General features: G+C 48.8%; 4 protein-coding genes across 4 annotated transcripts in view; 3 read left to right on the forward strand and 1 right to left on the reverse strand.

The window, feature by feature from the left end:
• Nucleotides 1-1031: 1031 nt before the first annotated feature.
• Pmar_PMAR014523 (conserved hypothetical protein) lies at nt 1032-2732 on the reverse strand (the record flags this gene model as incomplete). Its single annotated transcript, XM_002779381.1, has 11 exons — nt 1032-1094; nt 1145-1367; nt 1415-1498; nt 1546-1634; nt 1678-1791; nt 1841-1997; nt 2046-2170; nt 2211-2295; nt 2348-2433; nt 2488-2555; nt 2609-2732. The coding sequence occupies 11 exons, from the start codon at nt 2730-2732 to the stop codon at nt 1032-1034; spliced, it is 1218 nt and encodes a 405-aa protein (XP_002779427.1).
• A 531-nt stretch (nt 2733-3263) lies between these two features.
• Pmar_PMAR014524 (hypothetical protein) lies at nt 3264-4527 on the forward strand (the record flags this gene model as incomplete). Its single annotated transcript, XM_002779382.1, has 6 exons — nt 3264-3389; nt 3546-3610; nt 3737-3810; nt 3957-4170; nt 4233-4353; nt 4495-4527. 6 exons carry the CDS (start codon nt 3264-3266, stop codon nt 4525-4527), a joined length of 633 nt encoding a protein of 210 aa, XP_002779428.1.
• A 2154-nt stretch (nt 4528-6681) lies between these two features.
• Pmar_PMAR014525 (conserved hypothetical protein) lies at nt 6682-8265 on the forward strand (the record flags this gene model as incomplete). The annotated part of the gene is made up of 2 exons (XM_002779383.1): nt 6682-8127; nt 8194-8265. The coding sequence occupies 2 exons, from the start codon at nt 6682-6684 to the stop codon at nt 8263-8265; spliced, it is 1518 nt and encodes a 505-aa protein (XP_002779429.1).
• An 8315-nt stretch (nt 8266-16580) lies between these two features.
• Nucleotides 16581-17269, forward strand: part of Pmar_PMAR014526 (nonsense-mediated mRNA decay protein, putative) — a gene marked incomplete at both ends in the record, with an annotated part of 4942 nt that continues 4253 nt past the window's right edge. The window contains 4 exons of the mRNA XM_002779384.1: nt 16581-16638; nt 16685-16851; nt 17000-17147; nt 17194-17269. The exon at nt 17194-17269 is cut by the window's right edge and continues 4 nt beyond it. Of these exons, the coding sequence (XP_002779430.1) occupies nt 16581-16638; nt 16685-16851; nt 17000-17147; nt 17194-17269 (449 nt within the window). The remainder of the gene's footprint in view (nt 16639-16684; nt 16852-16999; nt 17148-17193) is intronic.

Consider the following 17269-nt stretch of genomic DNA (forward strand, 5'->3'; position numbering starts at 1 on the left):
GACGCTTTGTATACTGCTGCACCTCAACCTACTCTGCATTGAGTTCATCGAGTTATACATGAGCAACTTGATCAACAGCGGCGTTCCTGAAGCGCACGTCACTTTGATGAACGCTGACTCGCGGTCATTAACTTCGACTGTTAAAGCCATCACTCTTCTCATACGAAACGCAGGGGAAATCTTCTAGCCAAGGCAATAAATCAGCACCGCGTCGCCCACTGCTAAAGTCAGAGGCTTACCCGGGCGGACTTGTCCCCAAATGGCCTCGCCGCAGCCTCACGCATGTTACCAAAGATACCCCAAGATGGGCCACGAGAACGTCCGCACTCGTATTCGTAAAGCAATGGGTGAGCTAGACGATGCTATCCCGTACTCCTGAGTCGACACCCATCATCAAGCACTGCTCAATCTGTTACGACCCTGAACAACCACTAGCCATACCATTAGTATGATACCAGTGGTCATCACTTCTGTTACACATCGTACAAGAACGTACTTTATACCGATGTAGACAATTCGCTAGCTCCGCTCTTAACACGCCCAATCTTCTCACCGCATTGAAGTACCATCCCCCCACATCAACCTATCAACAGCCTCCTCGTACTTAACAGACTAAACCATACAAGCAAGGAAAAGACGTATATCATATATAAGTCACTACTGAGGACCGATTGACGCAACCCTCTTCAGTGCAACCACGAGTGAGATGGTGACTGAACTCACGAGAGATTTATGTCCCATCTATGAACTCACAACCAGTGGATCTTCTATCGCTGTCAGCGATAGTTATTGCGTCAGGCTGAACGCCGTCAGCGATTCGCTAACGCCAACATTATTAACTACTACAACACATACACAATCATTACTGAATATTACTTCAAGAAACACTAGACACCAATTCCACTACGCTGCTGTTCATCACAGCGTTGAACAAAAGTCTAGGGTAACACCATAACTAGCCCGATGGAATCGAGGAGGAACTACCAGTCCTCTTCAGTGGGGATAGCATCACCCATCACCCTTCTAGAAACTTACACACGAGGAGCGAAGATTGGAACAATCTCCTCAACGTGCTCCTTCTTTTTAAGGACAATCTGAGTTTGAGGCAATAAACAACCAAACACTACAAGTCCCCACGACTCACCATGTTGGCCATCCACTCAATGTTCTTCATTTCCTGGATACGCAGCTTAACCCAAGCATAGATAATACCGTAGTGGTACTGCTGCTCAAAGGAGTTCTCGAACATACGCACGGACTCAACGTATAAGAGATCCTCAATAGACTTGTAGCGACCCTGAGTAGTCTTGTCAACGTTCGAGTCGTGCTCATAGAACTGCTTGCATTGGTCGTACAGCTGGGCATACCTACAAAGAAATTCAGAATCAACCAAGCCAACATCAAACTACCCTACTTTAGGTAAGGTTCCAACGCAGCGCGGACGGCAGTATCCGAAGTCGCCTTCATGAGCTTATCAGTTCCCTCGGGATACAAGTAGCTATATAAAAGGCATCAGTGACACGTATAAACACCAAGAACACCTACCCGAAGTTGGGATAGAGAGCATTACGCTCATCCAAGTTCTGAGCAGTTCCAAGAGGCGAGTTGAGGGCGTTGAGAGTGACCATCAAGACCTACACCAAACGATTTCATACATCAACACTCACTGGCGCATACCCTGTAATCAGCCTCAGTTCTTAGGATGTGGCCCATGACCTCAGCAGTGTTGCTGTTCTCACTTCCGTCCATGCAGAAACGGTAGAAGCTTTCCATCCAACACTTCTTAAGGAACTGGCAAAGCACCAAATTCGCCACGCTCACGAGTTGAACTAAGACTTACATTCCTGAGAATCTCCAGATCGGTTTCAGTGAGGACGTTATGAACCTCCCCATGCTGTACAACAGCTGTAGCTCCACTAGGGCCACTCTGGGCACCAGACCCCTGGCCCTCAGTGTGAGTATGAACTTGCTTGGAATTGAGGAACTCTTCAAAATAACTAAGGAGGACACCATAACATGGTTATCGTGATGGGTGCTATGATTACGGTCCAAGAGGAGTGTCGATGAGAATGGTACGGTAGAGGTCTTCATAACCATGAGTAAAGTCCATGCCAGGAATGGTCTTCATCTCCTCGAAGTAGCCAAGAGGATCACATCGTGCAAGAAGATCCTGAGTAACCATACCACAGAGAAGGAGCTATACGCCTTACCTTAGGATTCTTGTTGTTGATGGTACCCTGAATGAGCATTACCACGTTGTCAATCATAGCCTCTTGACGGACATAATCCATGAACCTACAACGGCCAATAATGAACACATCCAGTATATCGAGTATTGGCCACTTACTTAGCCATCTCGCCGACTGATTGAGCTCTGACATAATCGAACTCCTCAGCGAGACGCTCATGGCACTTCCGCAAGATAGTAGAAGCCTACAGAATTGGAGGAAATCGTCCACAATGGACACCGTTGAGATAACAACTGACCTGAAGAGGACTGGGCTCATCCTGGAGGAAAGTGCCATAGTCTGTATCTTCCAAAGCTGTTCGGAGATCTGAGAGAAAAGTCAATAGCATACGGAACCTCGAATGTAACAACGGATGGTACCTTCCAAGTTTTCTCCATTGGCAATACGACGGTAATCATCTGCTGTGAGGAAGCCCGAACGAAGACCTCTTACGAGACCCTCTCCTAGACCGTCGTCGATATTGAAGTAAACTAAATCAGCCATAGGGAATGTAGCAATACCAGAACAACTACCACAACCGATACTCAATACGCAGTCTATGACGATGACTATCAGTGAGATAGATAGGTTCCCAACACAGGGTAGTCGTCAAAAATACTCACTAGCTCCACCGGTTACAGCAATCCTGTGGACGTACGTGCGAAGAGCGCTCGAAAAGCTTCACCAGGCTAGACACTAATGTTATCAAACGTGGCAGCGACAGTGAAGTATACAACAGTACCTCTCTAGCTATCACGACAGGTGCCAAACCAAGGCCCCAGCGTCCGCCCGGGGGCGCTGCTCAGCGTTGGCTGAGCTCATCTTGCTATCTCGAAAGTTTGCATTTCTAAATTTTACAGTGGCGCGCGCTTTATTCCGATCGATTATTAAAACATTGGGAGGGTTATGCATTTTCTTCGTCGATGGAAGGTTTGTGGTGTTGTTCCTCTACATTCTCCCAGATGGGTGGGCTCCTGTCTCATCCGAATACTGCCGTTAATTTACAGCGGCGTGCCAACGGCAGCTTTCAAGGCAATGTGGCCACGCTTTAAGGTTGGAGCCTCCAACTTGGAGGTATCTCATGAAGATGCGCACCGCATAGATTTGGACTGGGACTCCACGCAAGAAGAGGCTCCTTCGCAAGAGGAAGGCTCCTTCGCAGTACTCGATAGGCCATCGACGACGGCCATACTGGGGAGCTTCCAGTGGGGACAATGCTGCTGAGTTTTGCTCTAATAATTGTCAATTCGTTGCATTGTTCCTCCACTACCATCAGAAAGGAGAGGAGGTTCGGTCTAGCACGGGTTCTTCATTTAGGAGACGCCTCTAAGTAACGGCAAGTATAAAGTGCGCATTATGAACGCTGGAGACTCCCTACACTGGTGTTGGCACGTTGATATGGGTGAGCGCGTTGATGTAACGAAGCTGGAGAACGCTTAAGAAGACGTTACAAGGCAGCTGTGTAATGATGACAGTACTGAGCCTTGTAGTGACAGGGGTATATGTAGGGCTGGAGATATGCCGGGGTCGAAAAAGGATCTTTCGACGCTCACGGAAACTGACGGGGTCTGTTGGCAGCCACGTAGGATCATAAGCCTGACGACCCTGAGGGAAAGGCTCGGATAGAGGGAGGTGATGGGTTTGTGAGCACGGAGGGGCTCGTAAAGTTATGCAGTGTATTGGCCTTGTAAAGGGGGTTCGGCGATTTCGCGTATAAGGATGATGCAGATCGCCGTGCTGATAAACAGAAGTGTATCGCTGTACCGGAGGTGAAGGAGGTCGTTGGTGAGGCTGGCGACCGGGTAGTACTGGCTTGCATTGGGGTATTCGATGTTATGTCCAATGAGGATGTGGCGCGTGAGATCATAGGAACTGGCTCATGGCGGAAGACTTCCGCCGGAAGTGATTTGGCCGAGATAGCTTCTGAGATACTACAGTTCGGGTTGGAGCTCGCTGCCTTGATTTATTGGAGTCCACAGACAACATGACATATATGGTGATTAGAGTGGAAACGAGGGACTTCGGATTGGAGGAGCAACAGGGAGAGCTTCAGCTGGGTCGGTACTCGTCTGTGCACTCTTCAGCATTGGATATGGCTGAGAAGTACCAGGTGTTCTTTAGTGAGGTGGGGTTCAGTAAAAACCAAGCCGCATGTAGTATATGTTCGAGAGTGTATCGGAATATGGCGCAGTGTCTATGTGAATATGCCGTATAGTGCGGAGTGACATATCGAAAGAAGGGTTGGAGATACCACAAGGTGTGTAAGGCAGTGAAGGGTGATGTTTGTGCTACCCGCTGACCAAGTCAGCATTCCCTCCACGTATGTGGCTCTCGGAGAGCCGCTCGGGGATCACCATCCCTGCTCTAGAGAGCCGCTCTCCAGAGCAGAGATGGTGATACCCCGAGAGACAGCACAGTTATATAATATCACATCCGGCCATAATCCACGCGGAGTGCTGGCTTGAGAGCCCTGAACAGCACGGAGCGCAGCCAAGATTCTCTCTGCGTCCTTGCTGTCTTCTAACAGTAGCCCCAACCCTCCGTCTCTCAAAGGGAAGGCACTAATAATCACTATCCCCTTGGCAGCATGCTGAGCGTCTTCTCCTTAAAGACTTGGGCTTCCTGTGGAGTGCGAGCAGTCCTATTTATGGGCTTAAACTCCACCACGCACTGCGCTGTCGTGGATCTCTTGGCTTTATCCAATGCCATCCTGTGAGACTGATAGTGTCTGAGTGACTCTGGTTCTCCGATCGTTCAGTGCACCCGCCCGTACGCAGCAACGAAAGTAAGAGGCGGACCACCAAAAGAATCGGACGCAGCGAATGTGGGAAAAGTGAAGGTTATCATAGGGATTGAGAAATGGTGATTAATTCTACCTCGTATACTGTACATATTATTCCATTGTTACTTGTTCGGTGGTTCTACTCTGCCTCGTTTGTGACGGGGTTGCTGCTGCTATTGATGATTATAATAGTCACTGTGCTGAGCAATCGCCAGTTGCAGCCAATTGATGAGTACTGTTTGCTCTTGCGTAAAGTATTGATCAGACTGATCAGACATGATACTGAGTATCGGAAAGAGCGATGTAGCCGTCCCTGCTATCTGGGCATAGCCGATGCGCGGCGCGCGAAATACAGAATGTTCCTACAAAATACAGAATTTTCCGTGGTTCCGTGCCACCGACGGTTCCGTAGCGCGGAACCATGTCTGTAATATTCCGCCCTTCCCCGGCGTCCGGGTTATGGGCTCCCCCATGAGCACGTACATGTTTATATATTCCCATGACTGAGTCAACATGGTTTGAGTTCGGGATTCCGAGTGCTATTAGTGTGAGTTGTGTTTTAGTGATCAATACTATTCACTACAATTTTGGTACTGGAACTGAGAACTTTTTCCTCGTGCAGGTATTGTAACTTCGTGGACAATCTCTTTGGCGCAGAATCTTTGTGAGTTGTGTCGTGGTGATCAATACTATTCACTACATCAGGAGGGTATAGTACATAAGAGGCTATACAGGAAAATGTAGCCTACATTACCCGTAACGGTGCCGAAAAGACTTAGCAAACAAGATTCCGGGAAAGTGGACGCAATGAGCGGAACCGATCGTGCTCGTCTCACTTCCGGCGTTACCGTAACGCTGTTACGACGTTGCAGTGCAACGGTTGCACATGTGAAGAACTTATGAATCTTAGAAACACTTGGGCGTCCCTGGTATGGGTTGGGTCTTATACGGTATGCGCATTCGGAACCTTCCGAGAGCGGCGCCGATCGTGGATTGCACCAATACAGTGTTGGTGGTGTAATCCAGCATATTAACGCAGCTTCCATGTCGGGTGCTTGGGGTGTAGGGTCGTGGCGCAGGTGTGAGTCGCACCGTGTGACCGCGTCACGCGCTTTGATGTCTCCTTCCCCTGCTTGTGCGCTACGCCCAGAATGTAGGGAAGCATGGCTATGATGAAGATGCTGTAATGGTGGATGTAGGGCCTAGTGGTGCGGTCACACTGGGACATGACATCGCAAACCTGTTGGAAGGACACTCGTACAGTTGAATGCATAATCGAATCGTTTAAATCGATTCCCTGTATTGTTGCTCTCTCTAGGCGTTCACTTCGTCATCATCACTACCTCTATCTTGGCATCAATCCTCTCCCTTACACCTGTTCCTTTTGAGGCCTACACTTGAGGGCTACTCGACAAGGAATTCGAGCTAGCTTGAGCCATGAATTGGTTGAGGTGCGGTTAGAAAAAGAGTTTTTGGCGATGGATGCCAGAGAGGCCGTGTCAGGTGTGTTGCTGCGGGCAGCAGCTCTCTGTCGTCTTCATCACAGAGTGGTACATTCTTTCGTGCTTCGAAGATTTTTCGAGTTGGTTGGTTGCCCAGCGGAACGATTGTGATTTTCGATGAGAACTGGTAGTTGCATAATCGATCAGATTTCCCCACCTTTGTTTAGCCATGCGTCTCCAGTTGCCGGAATTCGCCGCTGTAATGACAGCACTTTTATACGGTTCTTATCAAGGACTCTTTCCCAAGGACAAGACCAAGATATTAGATGGCGACGAAAGTGATGTGAGGAAAGCTCAGGAGACGAAGCTGTATACGAAAGTAGTCATATACTACGCGCATTGGTGCGGGCATTGCCGGCATACTGCGGATGAGCTCATCAAGAACCAGAATGTTTTCTATAACCCGAAAACGTTCTATGATGAGGAGAATCTTCCTCGTGTAGTGGCCTTCGACTGTGTACGAGATGACGAGGCGAATGAGTTTTGCGGTAAGCAAGGAGTGGATAATTATCCCACTGTCTTCACATACCTCAAAGGGGAGAGGTATGGCAATCCAGGGCCGCTGGTGGGCTATATTAGGATGATGCTGGAGAAGACCCCGGTACTTACGACAACTAAGCCGTTGCCGTCTACTACCACTACTACTAGCTCAGCGCACACGACAACATCCATTCCTTCGACAAGCACTCGTGTTAGTAGTACTACAACAGTTCCCACAGCTATTAGTACTACAACGATTTCTACTAGTACTGGTATCACAACGATGGCTACTAGTACTACAGCGATGGCTACTACTACTAGTACGACTACTCCCACTGGTGGGAGTCTTTTCCCCGATGATGCCAACGTTACGTACGAGATGCGTATACTAGATGGTATACTTGCATTTGCGTACGCTCTGCATACGGCCACGTTCTTCCCTGCTAACACCACCCTCATCGTGGAAAAGCTGAAAATACTGAAGGAAAATCTTTTACCAGTCATTGTGTCCGTTCATCCCGACAAGGAATTCCGTAAGGACGTCAGTGGTCTTCTCGGCAATATTAGCAAAAGTTCTGGCGCTATTACTAAGGATCAATGGATGGCTATGCTTGATGGAATCGCCCCCAGGCGTATGAGGCAGCAGCCTGATCCTTTCTGGAAACACTGCAAGAACTTTAACTGTGGTTTGTGGCAGTTTTTCCATGCGCTCACCTTGGGAGTTGACATGAAGTTTTCGGCGACTACTGGGAAGGATTCTAATGGGGAAAAGGTCATGGAGACGATCAAGTCCTTCGTCACATATTTTTTCATGTGCCACAGCTGCGCACAGCACTTCATTAAAGGGTATGATAACTGTGTTGGTGAAAGGTGTACTATGCCCAACCCTGATAGAAGGCATACAGCACTGTGGCTATGGCGCGTCCATAATATGGTTAATAACAGGACTTCACACGAGAGGGGTATCACTGGAAAGGATACGGCCTGGCCTACTAGAAATGAGTGTAGACAATGTCGTGAGTATAAGGCGGACACGAATGACTTTGTATTTAATGAAGACAACGTTATGGAATTCCTCGACAAGTCGTACTTTAACAAAAGCACCGATAAGCCTTCCGGGAGTATCCGAGCTGAGGTGAGTGGGGCGATCAATCACCGTCGAGGTTGTGGTAGTTATAGTTGATGATAATCCCGGAATCAGGTACATTTGGGTCGTCATTTCATTGCAATGCTTATGCTAGCAGTTTTACCATGCATAATGACGTTTTTTTAACACCAGCTGCGTGCTGGCTCACTTATGGTCGCTTTATACATGTCTCTCGGATGCCCGTGAGAATTATTGACATCGGCCACGGCAATGCGGGGATTCATTGCCTTCTTGATCGAGTTGTCTCCACTTGAATCACACCTTCCTACCATCAGTCATTCGAGGTAGTTTTGTCGGTAGTTTATACAGGGTTCAGTAAACTTCGGCACCCGGATGTGGCGCAATCAACTTGATCTTTTTCTCGACGTTTTATCTTTCATCAATCTCTCCCCCCCCATTTTTTTGCTTTGGGTTTATCAATAAACTCTCGTCATTTGATTCTGGGGGTTTCTGGGACTTCCAGACTTGGGGTATCAGATGCCGACCTCCACCGAAGTTTGTCACCCTGTACGAACAAGCGCTTATACGCAAATCGGTGCAGTCACTGCGCTGATTCTACTCATGGGCCTTCGAACCAGAAGGCACCAAGAAGAACGGACAGACAAGACTAATCACTCTCGGCTCGGCGTAACGCCAATGGCATTCGAGTAGAATGATTCTACTCGACGGTCTCTTCCTCCAGGTATTTTGGGGTTTACACTAATAGTATATAGTTATCGTTGTTTATCCCGAAAGGCTCTGTTGGAGGCATTGCTCGTGAAAGCCGCGGCTTGATTACTGTCGAAAGTTGGTGAGTTTCGATTGGGGATGGAGACGGGTGATGGGAGCATCAGCGGTTGGCGTTCCACAGTCACTGTGGAACGCACTGTGTGGAATGAGGCCTTTTGAATCGGCGGCTGGCCCTTGCAAGTCTTCTGAAAACTATTGTTCATATGATGGTGAACGAGCCGTGAAGGAGGATCTTGAAGCATGAGACCTTCCTGATTGTCCTGATGAAGCTTAGGGCCTAAACTAGCCCTCTGGCGGTCGAGTTTGCCCATGCGCAAGCTGCACATGTCGGTATCTGACATTGATAACTGCGGTATTCGGTGGAGCGTGCTCTTCCCCCATGAGGTGCAACTAGATGCTGATGAGCACCGCAGGTTTCCAGCTGCAGTCTGTGGCAGTTGTTTCGAACTTCCACGCTGCACGTTGAGTCCGCCAAGTTGCTGATTTTCGAGTGCTGGGGAGTAATGATCGAGCTGAATGCTGCGATGCCCCGTATCCAAGCCATTGCCGTGTCACCACTGAAGAGTACGATAACTGTGCTGTAGGTAGATGTACCATGCACAACCTTGGGAAGAGCCATACAGCACTGTGCCTCTTATAGTTTATGTTTATTCTCCACGGAGGCTTAGGGTGTTTGTATTCGCGTGCAAATCATCGGCGACGCATCCTAGCTTATGAGTAGAATCCATCTTGAAAATGCCTTAATCTGGTCCTGGTGCAGTCTTCTTCTAAACAGAATAAGTAACCGCGAGCGCTACAGTGGCTGAGGATGATTAGCATCTTCATCGCCCTGAGGAGTAATATGAAAACCTCATATGTCTAAGAAGCGTGAATCTTATTGTGATCGTTGCATAGTTTTTTCGCCCACTCGCGTTGAAATGTCGATGTACGACCGCTTCGAATGCCGGCGATGTTGTGAAGTCATCTCTGAGAGGAGGAGGTATGCCCATAAGAAGCATTGTGAAGGTTGTTCGTTTATACTCAAGCGTCGGTGCCCTAAGTGTGGGCGAGAGATTTGCGAGTGGCTAATGGAACGACATCAGAACTCTGCTAAATGTGAATGAGCTTACTTTCTCGATCAGTTGTTATGCATTTTCCCAGGTAACTCTCGTAAGCCTCGAAAGAGGCAAAGGCCCAAAGGAAGGGAGGCTGAGGAAGTGATCCCAGTGTTGGAAGGTGTGCCCGATGATGCAGAGTCCTCAGCTGGAGAGACTGGCACGGCTGTTTTGCTCGAGGAGGACCCCGTGCTGCTGGTCGCGACTGCTGAGCCTGCACTCCCGTTGTCGCCTATATCCATATCGTCATCATCGGATTGTTGACCAATATCCGCATGATGAAATTACTTTAATTGTACGTAAGACTGCTTGAGACGTTGTACTTGAATTTGCGATAAGGGAGTTTCTCACCATGAGTCCTGGTTGATGCTTTCAATATATAACGCTTAAGTACTTCACGTTTCCCTGTACTTGTATGGGGGGGGGGTGCCGCCATGGGGATCCATGCGACTTTGCCATGGGAAAATACGCGCGTCGTGAACAACATGTGTCGGTGACAACATGAAAATTTCTGGACAATTTTCCGCTAGTTTCTGAGCACTTCTACCCTGATTCGGATATAAACTCCTATAATCAGTAAGGAAACTCCTTGAGTCAGCTGAGGGTAGCGGATATATATTCGTATGGTGTTCGCCCGACATTATTGGAGAATACTCCTTCCTCTCTGCCCTCTACGACATCAGAAGCACAGCTGTGAGCTTGAGACTTTGTATGCATGATATTGACATTCAGTACCACGCTGATTTCAATATCAATCTACTGTTATAGTTGTATGCTGTCAGTGGGCCACCATGGTCTGAAGCCTCTTCTAGCGTAGTTTGTCAAGCATGCTGTGCGCTTCCTGCCATGGAGTATTAGAGGACGCACTTATACTGATCTGTGACCACAACCTGTGTCTTGGATGTGCTGCCGGCCTCATGAAAATGGGCAGCAAGAACAGCAACGGCTACACTGTGATGAGCATCTCGAATTCCCAAGGAATCGATATTCCAATACTCAGGTGACCTGCGCTCAGTGTGGCAGCGTTACTGACGTGGACTTGGACAGCGCCGAACAATTGAAGTAACACCGTGGGAAAATATGCGCATGCTCATCTACATGTGTTGACGACAATGTCGAGGGAATTCTGAGGGAATTGTGGGAACCCTTATAAGTTTATGAATACCTCTATACGAAACTGTGTGTAAAATTCTATAATTAGTGAGTAAAATACTGAGCCAAGCTGATGAAAGCGAACATACATTCCAACACTCCCTATGTAGTCTCCTTCGTGACGAAGGATACGATGAAGGTTTCGTCGTCCTCAATTCCTCCTTCCTTCCAGGAGTCAGTTCCCTCCGGCTCCCAGTACCTTGATGCCAGCGAATGGGCGTAGCGAGCTTAATAACAGCAACAACGTCCGCTCGCCGATGGCCGGCGTGTTTGCCAGTACTTTCTCCATATCACCGCCCATGCGTGGCCCTATCGATGAGCGGAGGTTGTCCAACTCAAGGCTACGGGGTGCGCTCCTTTGAAAATATGCGGTGACTCAATCATTGCAGACTCCTTCCCGACACCTGTACCCGGTTGCGGTCAATGTACACGTGATGCAGCCTCGATCCGATGCTCTAACTGTGATGAGGAGTTCTGTGAGAAATGCGCTAGTGGGAGCCTCCATCTTCCAACACTCATGACGACAGTAAGAGCTCAGGTCTGATCCATCGACGAGGGCGAATGATGGACCACCACCTTTCTCCTATCAAACCTGTCAACAACTCGCTGAGTCTCTCTCGCGCAGCACAGCCGTCATCGCAGCTCCCCGTCTCGTTGAAGTAAGCTGCATCCTCGCGCCTGTATTCGCCATAGGGGGCAATTCAGGATGATAAGGACATGTCCGGTTCATGAATCGGAAAATGTGCAGTACTTCTGCTTGGTCTGCGAGAACCCCCCGATGTGCTCGGAGTGCGTCATGAGGAGTGAGGAGCATACAAAGCATCTGAACGAGGTGTTCTTATTGAAGAAGGCCCTCCCTATGGTGACTGTGCCCGTCGCTGAGCGACAAGAGCGAAGGAAACTTCTCAGGCGAAAAATCGTATAGAAAAGCTCCAAAGAGGGTTGGCTAGCAGGCTTGGTGACATCAGACAATCGGAGGAGGAAGTAGATCTAGTTCGACGTGATTTGGAAGCATTATTGGAAACGACGAAAGATACGTGAGAAATTCCACGAGGGGTCTATAGACAGCGCATTCACCATTCAGAATACACACGTCTTTTGCTGCCCTGAGAGCATCCTTGGATCGCAAAGAGCAAGAGCTTTTGTCCAAGGCAGATTCTAAGGTGCGTATCTTCTGTCAGTGTCGGTGCCACGCTGTAACCTAAGATACGCGGCGAGTCGCAGCGTGTCGATGGTGTTCATCGAGAGCTCCAGTCGAAACGGGAAAAGGTTGAGGAAGTTGCCGCCAGAATGGAAGTGATGGTCGATGTCATCTGTGGTGGAATTAAGTTGCTCTGCTTAGGAATCGTTGATACTGAACGACGAGGTCGCTACGTTGGCCGCGTATTCGGAGGTAGGCGCTTGAACATAAGAGATTCAACATAGTTGTTGAAGGTATAGCAGTATAGTTTGAACCGTGCCCAGCGGTGCAAAATCAGTTTTCGTTTGCTCCAGAAGCTCAAGTCTGACTACGCATATTACAGTTACGAGAGGCGGTCTGAAAATTGTGAGAAAAGTGGTGACCGTTGGCAACGACCACGACTTTTCTCACTTTCTTCAGGGGAAAATGATAAATATCGTATTTATCATTCTTCCCTGCCTCCTTATCGAACTCAGACGCATGATAGTCTACAGCATGAGCGGATACCAGCATTGCGAACCCAGTTGAACGAATTTGTTCGTTACAATGTGTTCGCCAAATATTTGATACTTGCCAGGTAAAGCAACAAATGAGTTCCCTAACCTCTAGAGGAGACAGCGTGAGGTTGTCTTCTGCTATGAGAATGCACTTAGTTGAGCCTGAGGCGTTCGACAGAGCTCTTGGGGAGGTGCGGAGGGCGATAGAGGGCCTCAGAGGTGGGCATACGACCATTCCGCGTTCAAGTGAATCTATCATTTACCGTGCGTCGGTGTGAATAGATGATTCCATCTGGAATTTGGAATTGTACAGACTACTGTGACACTCTAGCGCTAAATCGCGGTTGGGTGAAAGTCGCGGTGTACTCCATATGATTCGGCTCATATGAGAACCTCTGCTGGTCAGGCTTGAAGTTGAGTACCTCTCGGATACCCTCTAGTAGTTCCCGAGATACCACTCGAGTCGATGCAGTGGCCACAAGGGACGAGTCGCCTCCTGGACGAGAGAGAGCCTCCTCTCCCCCTGACGAGGAGCGTAACGTTCACGAGCCAACTCGGCGTTATACACCTAGGTCGCAAGGCCCCTATGAATGTGATTTGGACGACTGTGTTGTTCAGTTCGGCGGCCCCTCGAAGTTTGAGACCATCCGCTCCAGCGATCACTAACAACTCTTTAAAAAGGCATAGCCAGCAGGATGAGCTCGTATGCTAGGCCTGGATTCGTGAGTGACTTGTACAACTCGTATGTAGTTGATGAGTGCCGTGGACGATGTTCTCGGAGAGGACTTGAGTCCTGCTGGACCGGCTAAGGGAGTTCCCAAACGGAAGACCATCAGCAGTGTTTACAGTAAGCTGAATGGAAGTGCCGTTCTGTCGTCACTGTGGTCGTCGCTGTGACGATGTAGCAAGATTCGTTGCTTCTTATAGGTCACCGTGCGAGCCGATAACTCTAGCGTGCGTCTCATGGATCTTTGAATACTGTGAGTTGTGTTGAGTCCTACCTCAAGTGCTTGGTTGCTGGCTACGTTGAGTTTTCGCACATCTCTCTTGGGGAGATGTTGTTTGAGAAGAGCTATGGGTTGGGCGGCTGATCACTGATCAGTGATCAGATGCGTTTTCTGATCTCGAATCCAGAACCTCGTCGGAGCCGCAATCTGAGACTAGCTTACTAGCCACACGAAGCCTCGAATCTGGACTATGCCCTCTTTTCGATGCATTGCAAACAACTTTGGTCACCGCAGTTTGTAACTTCTAATAAAGTTCGAGCATGCAGATGATCTGTTAGCTTAGTTAGATTCAAGTGTTTTGTTCCCCAGGAGTAACCATGCACCGTGAAACCGTCATGACCCAGTGTTTTCTAGGTCGTATAGCATTAAGACACACGCGCCATTCCATTCGGATCACTATGTGACTTCTTTCCCCTATCATCAGTTGATCACTGCCTCCCCAGTTCCCGTACATGTCCTTACATGTTTTCTTATCCATAGTATGCTCGAAATGTACAACCCGACTCGACGAACTCAATACTACAGAGGCCTATGGGGAAAGTGTGATGAAGACACTTGAGACGCTTCCATTATATACAATGAGTACAATACGTTAAATTTCCATGCCATCACTCCGATCATGCCCTACTGCCGTTGGCAGCACCATCATATTAAAAGTCCCTTCATCCGCCATTCATTGCTCATCAACACACCAACCTCCATGCGAAGGGATCCCCTCTTCTGTATATTCTTCCTCCCAATACATCACGGTAGTATTAGCATGATCCCACACGGGTGTCTCCACATAGTAGCTGTTACTCGATCCAGTATCAGTCGACAGACCAATGAGTTGACCACAGCCACTCCCTGGACAGAACTCAGGGGCGTCTACGTTAAACTCAACGTGAGGGTAATAGTAGGCAGCGGCATTAGGCGTTGTACAACGATCGTATAACGTGTCGGGTGAGGTCATCTCCTCACTGGAAAATGATGTCATCATAACGGGACCAACGGCATTCTCCATACCAGTACACAACCGCCAGTGGGAGGCACCGCTGCCTGAATAATGAGAGCGACATCGAGCCCGGTGGGCAAGCCGACTCCACTAAAAGGGAAATCCTCGATTACCAGACCTCTCGGCATGTCAGTTCAACTTCATCGCTACTACCCAGTTTCCTCATATTATGGTTTATAGCCCCTCTATGGTCCCTATACTCCACTTCAACCATCTCATGCATATCCTCCGGGGCGATCGAACGCAGCTCCCAATCAATAACTTGCTCATGCCTTACTACTACTACCATACCATTTTCAAATTCACCTCGAACAACTCAGGATCGACCATCGTGTTCCACAGATCTATAGAATTCCCTCTTGGCCGGAACGAGAATACAATACCATTCTACAAGCACTAATCAACAACATCAAGCGAACACTTTTACCATTTTCTGTGGAGCCGTGAAGAGATTACCCAACAGTGCAAGAATGCACGTGGAGTAACACTCCCGACTATCCGATCGGCAAAGGCCCTTCATCACCCACCGACCTCCTTCCCTGCACAGGGCCGAATGAGCTTCCATCGAGCATCACGACGACCTACTCATCGCGCTCATCCTCCCACGCTGGTTGCACGCCATTCTTAAAACAGATAAAGTGCTGAAATTGGGTAAATTCATAAGGTCGATAGAGTTTCAAAACTGCCAAAACCCTTCAACGGTGTTGACATCCCCTAAAGGGCCACACTAGAAGCATTGACCGCAAGACCACAGGCCTTACCGAGCCGGACGAGGCCCCGAATATATTCCTCGGAATCCTGTGGTCCAGTGGGGGTGCAGCATGACCGATCATGTATGCCGGGATCGAACCTAACGAGGAACTACGATACACATCGCGTCGATGATCGCTTTTAGTCTTACATCGCTCCGCTAGGGTTTGCCATTTTCCTGCATCCCTTTTCGCGCGCGCCCAATTGCTGTTATGCCCTATGAATGGAGAGCGGGGGCTTGAAGTCAGCGAGGTAGTGGCAGGTTTGGTCAGTCACCGTGCTTGAACTGTGGGAGCTCATAGTACTACTTTGAAAATGCCTCGGGATCGGTGTCGTCGATTTCCTCGAACCAACGTTGGTTACTTCACCCCTCCCACACGCCCAATGTAGGGTTTCGCTGCGGACGGTCTCTTTTCATCGCTTGACTGGGCCCGCATTGTTGCGAATTCGCTATAGTAGTAAAATACAGTTTGAATAGTCTTCTGGCCAACCCCTCTTCTCCGAGGGACGTCGCTGCACTGCCAAAGATCTCCTTGGGTGGAATAAGGAGCCCCTTGCCAATGTGGTGGTGGTCAGGGACAACACCCTCTCCCAATCGGCAGTGAGATGTGCCTTCTGTTCAACAGTGTCACTATATGAGGCATGAGGTCATGGCGGTCCCCTTGGGGCGTGATGAGCCACTGAGGGTGGTCCCTCGTGCACCCCTTATCCCACGCCTCAATGGGTGGTACTTGAGGTTAGTATTGCAGGCAACTGGTTGGAAAAGTGCCAGAATGACCGTTGGGTATAGCAATGGCATCACTATGCATTGTGGCGAGCTCACACACTCATAGGTTCGATAAGCGTGTTTGAAGGCATAATCCGACTCGCCCTATTCCTATTATCACCTTCCTCGCAACTTGTGATTTTCATTGACAAACCTGGCGGTAGTTCACGTAAATTCCCTTATAGTGGTTTCCATCGGCATGCGTATCTTTGAATTCTTGGCAGTGCGCTTGGAGGCACATTATCTAATGAGAGTAGTTGCTCGATTTCAAAATGACGTCCAACACCAGCGACTTCTTCACTCAGCATGGGGAGTCACAATTTTCCCAAGGTGCGTTCGTTGCCATACGGTAGCCGCCTTGAACGTTGTATGGTAGGTATCGAGGACCTCATGTTTGGACCGTCCTCCGCTGGAGGGGCTGGTAACGGTCACCAGAACGGTGGGCCCCTGGGGGCTAGGCAAACAGCAGACAATACGGGTTTGAGGGCCGACACTATGACTGATTTCCTGGATGTGGACGTATCTACTAAAGGGAAAACTCAGGTAGTAGTTATGAGAATGAGAGGAATATTATTTGTTCGATATGTTTTATAGAGGGGTTATGGTGTAATGGTTATGACATGTGCTTACAATCATGAAGGTCGCGAGTTCGAATCTTAGTTGGTGTGTAGTGTCGTTCATCATCTTGTAGGAGATGGAGTTGACTCTGGACCAACACGCCTTTCCGAGAGAGTCCAAGCACAGGATGTGGGCGGACGACTCTGACTCCGACGAAGATGATAATGATGACATGGACGATGCTGCTACTGGGATGGACCATAGTCAACCAGGCTTCAATGGTAACCTTACTCTCCAACACCCCCAGCTATCACCCTGTCCCATCAGGTACTCATGGCCATCATCATCATCATGGTCGCTATATGGGGATAGAGTCTGACGGTTTCGACCCATCGACCTTGCC

Source organism: Perkinsus marinus (genome assembly GCF_000006405.1).
Source record: "Perkinsus marinus ATCC 50983 genomic scaffold scf_1104296947560, whole genome shotgun sequence".
Classification (NCBI taxonomy): Eukaryota; Perkinsozoa; order Perkinsida; family Perkinsidae; genus Perkinsus; species Perkinsus marinus.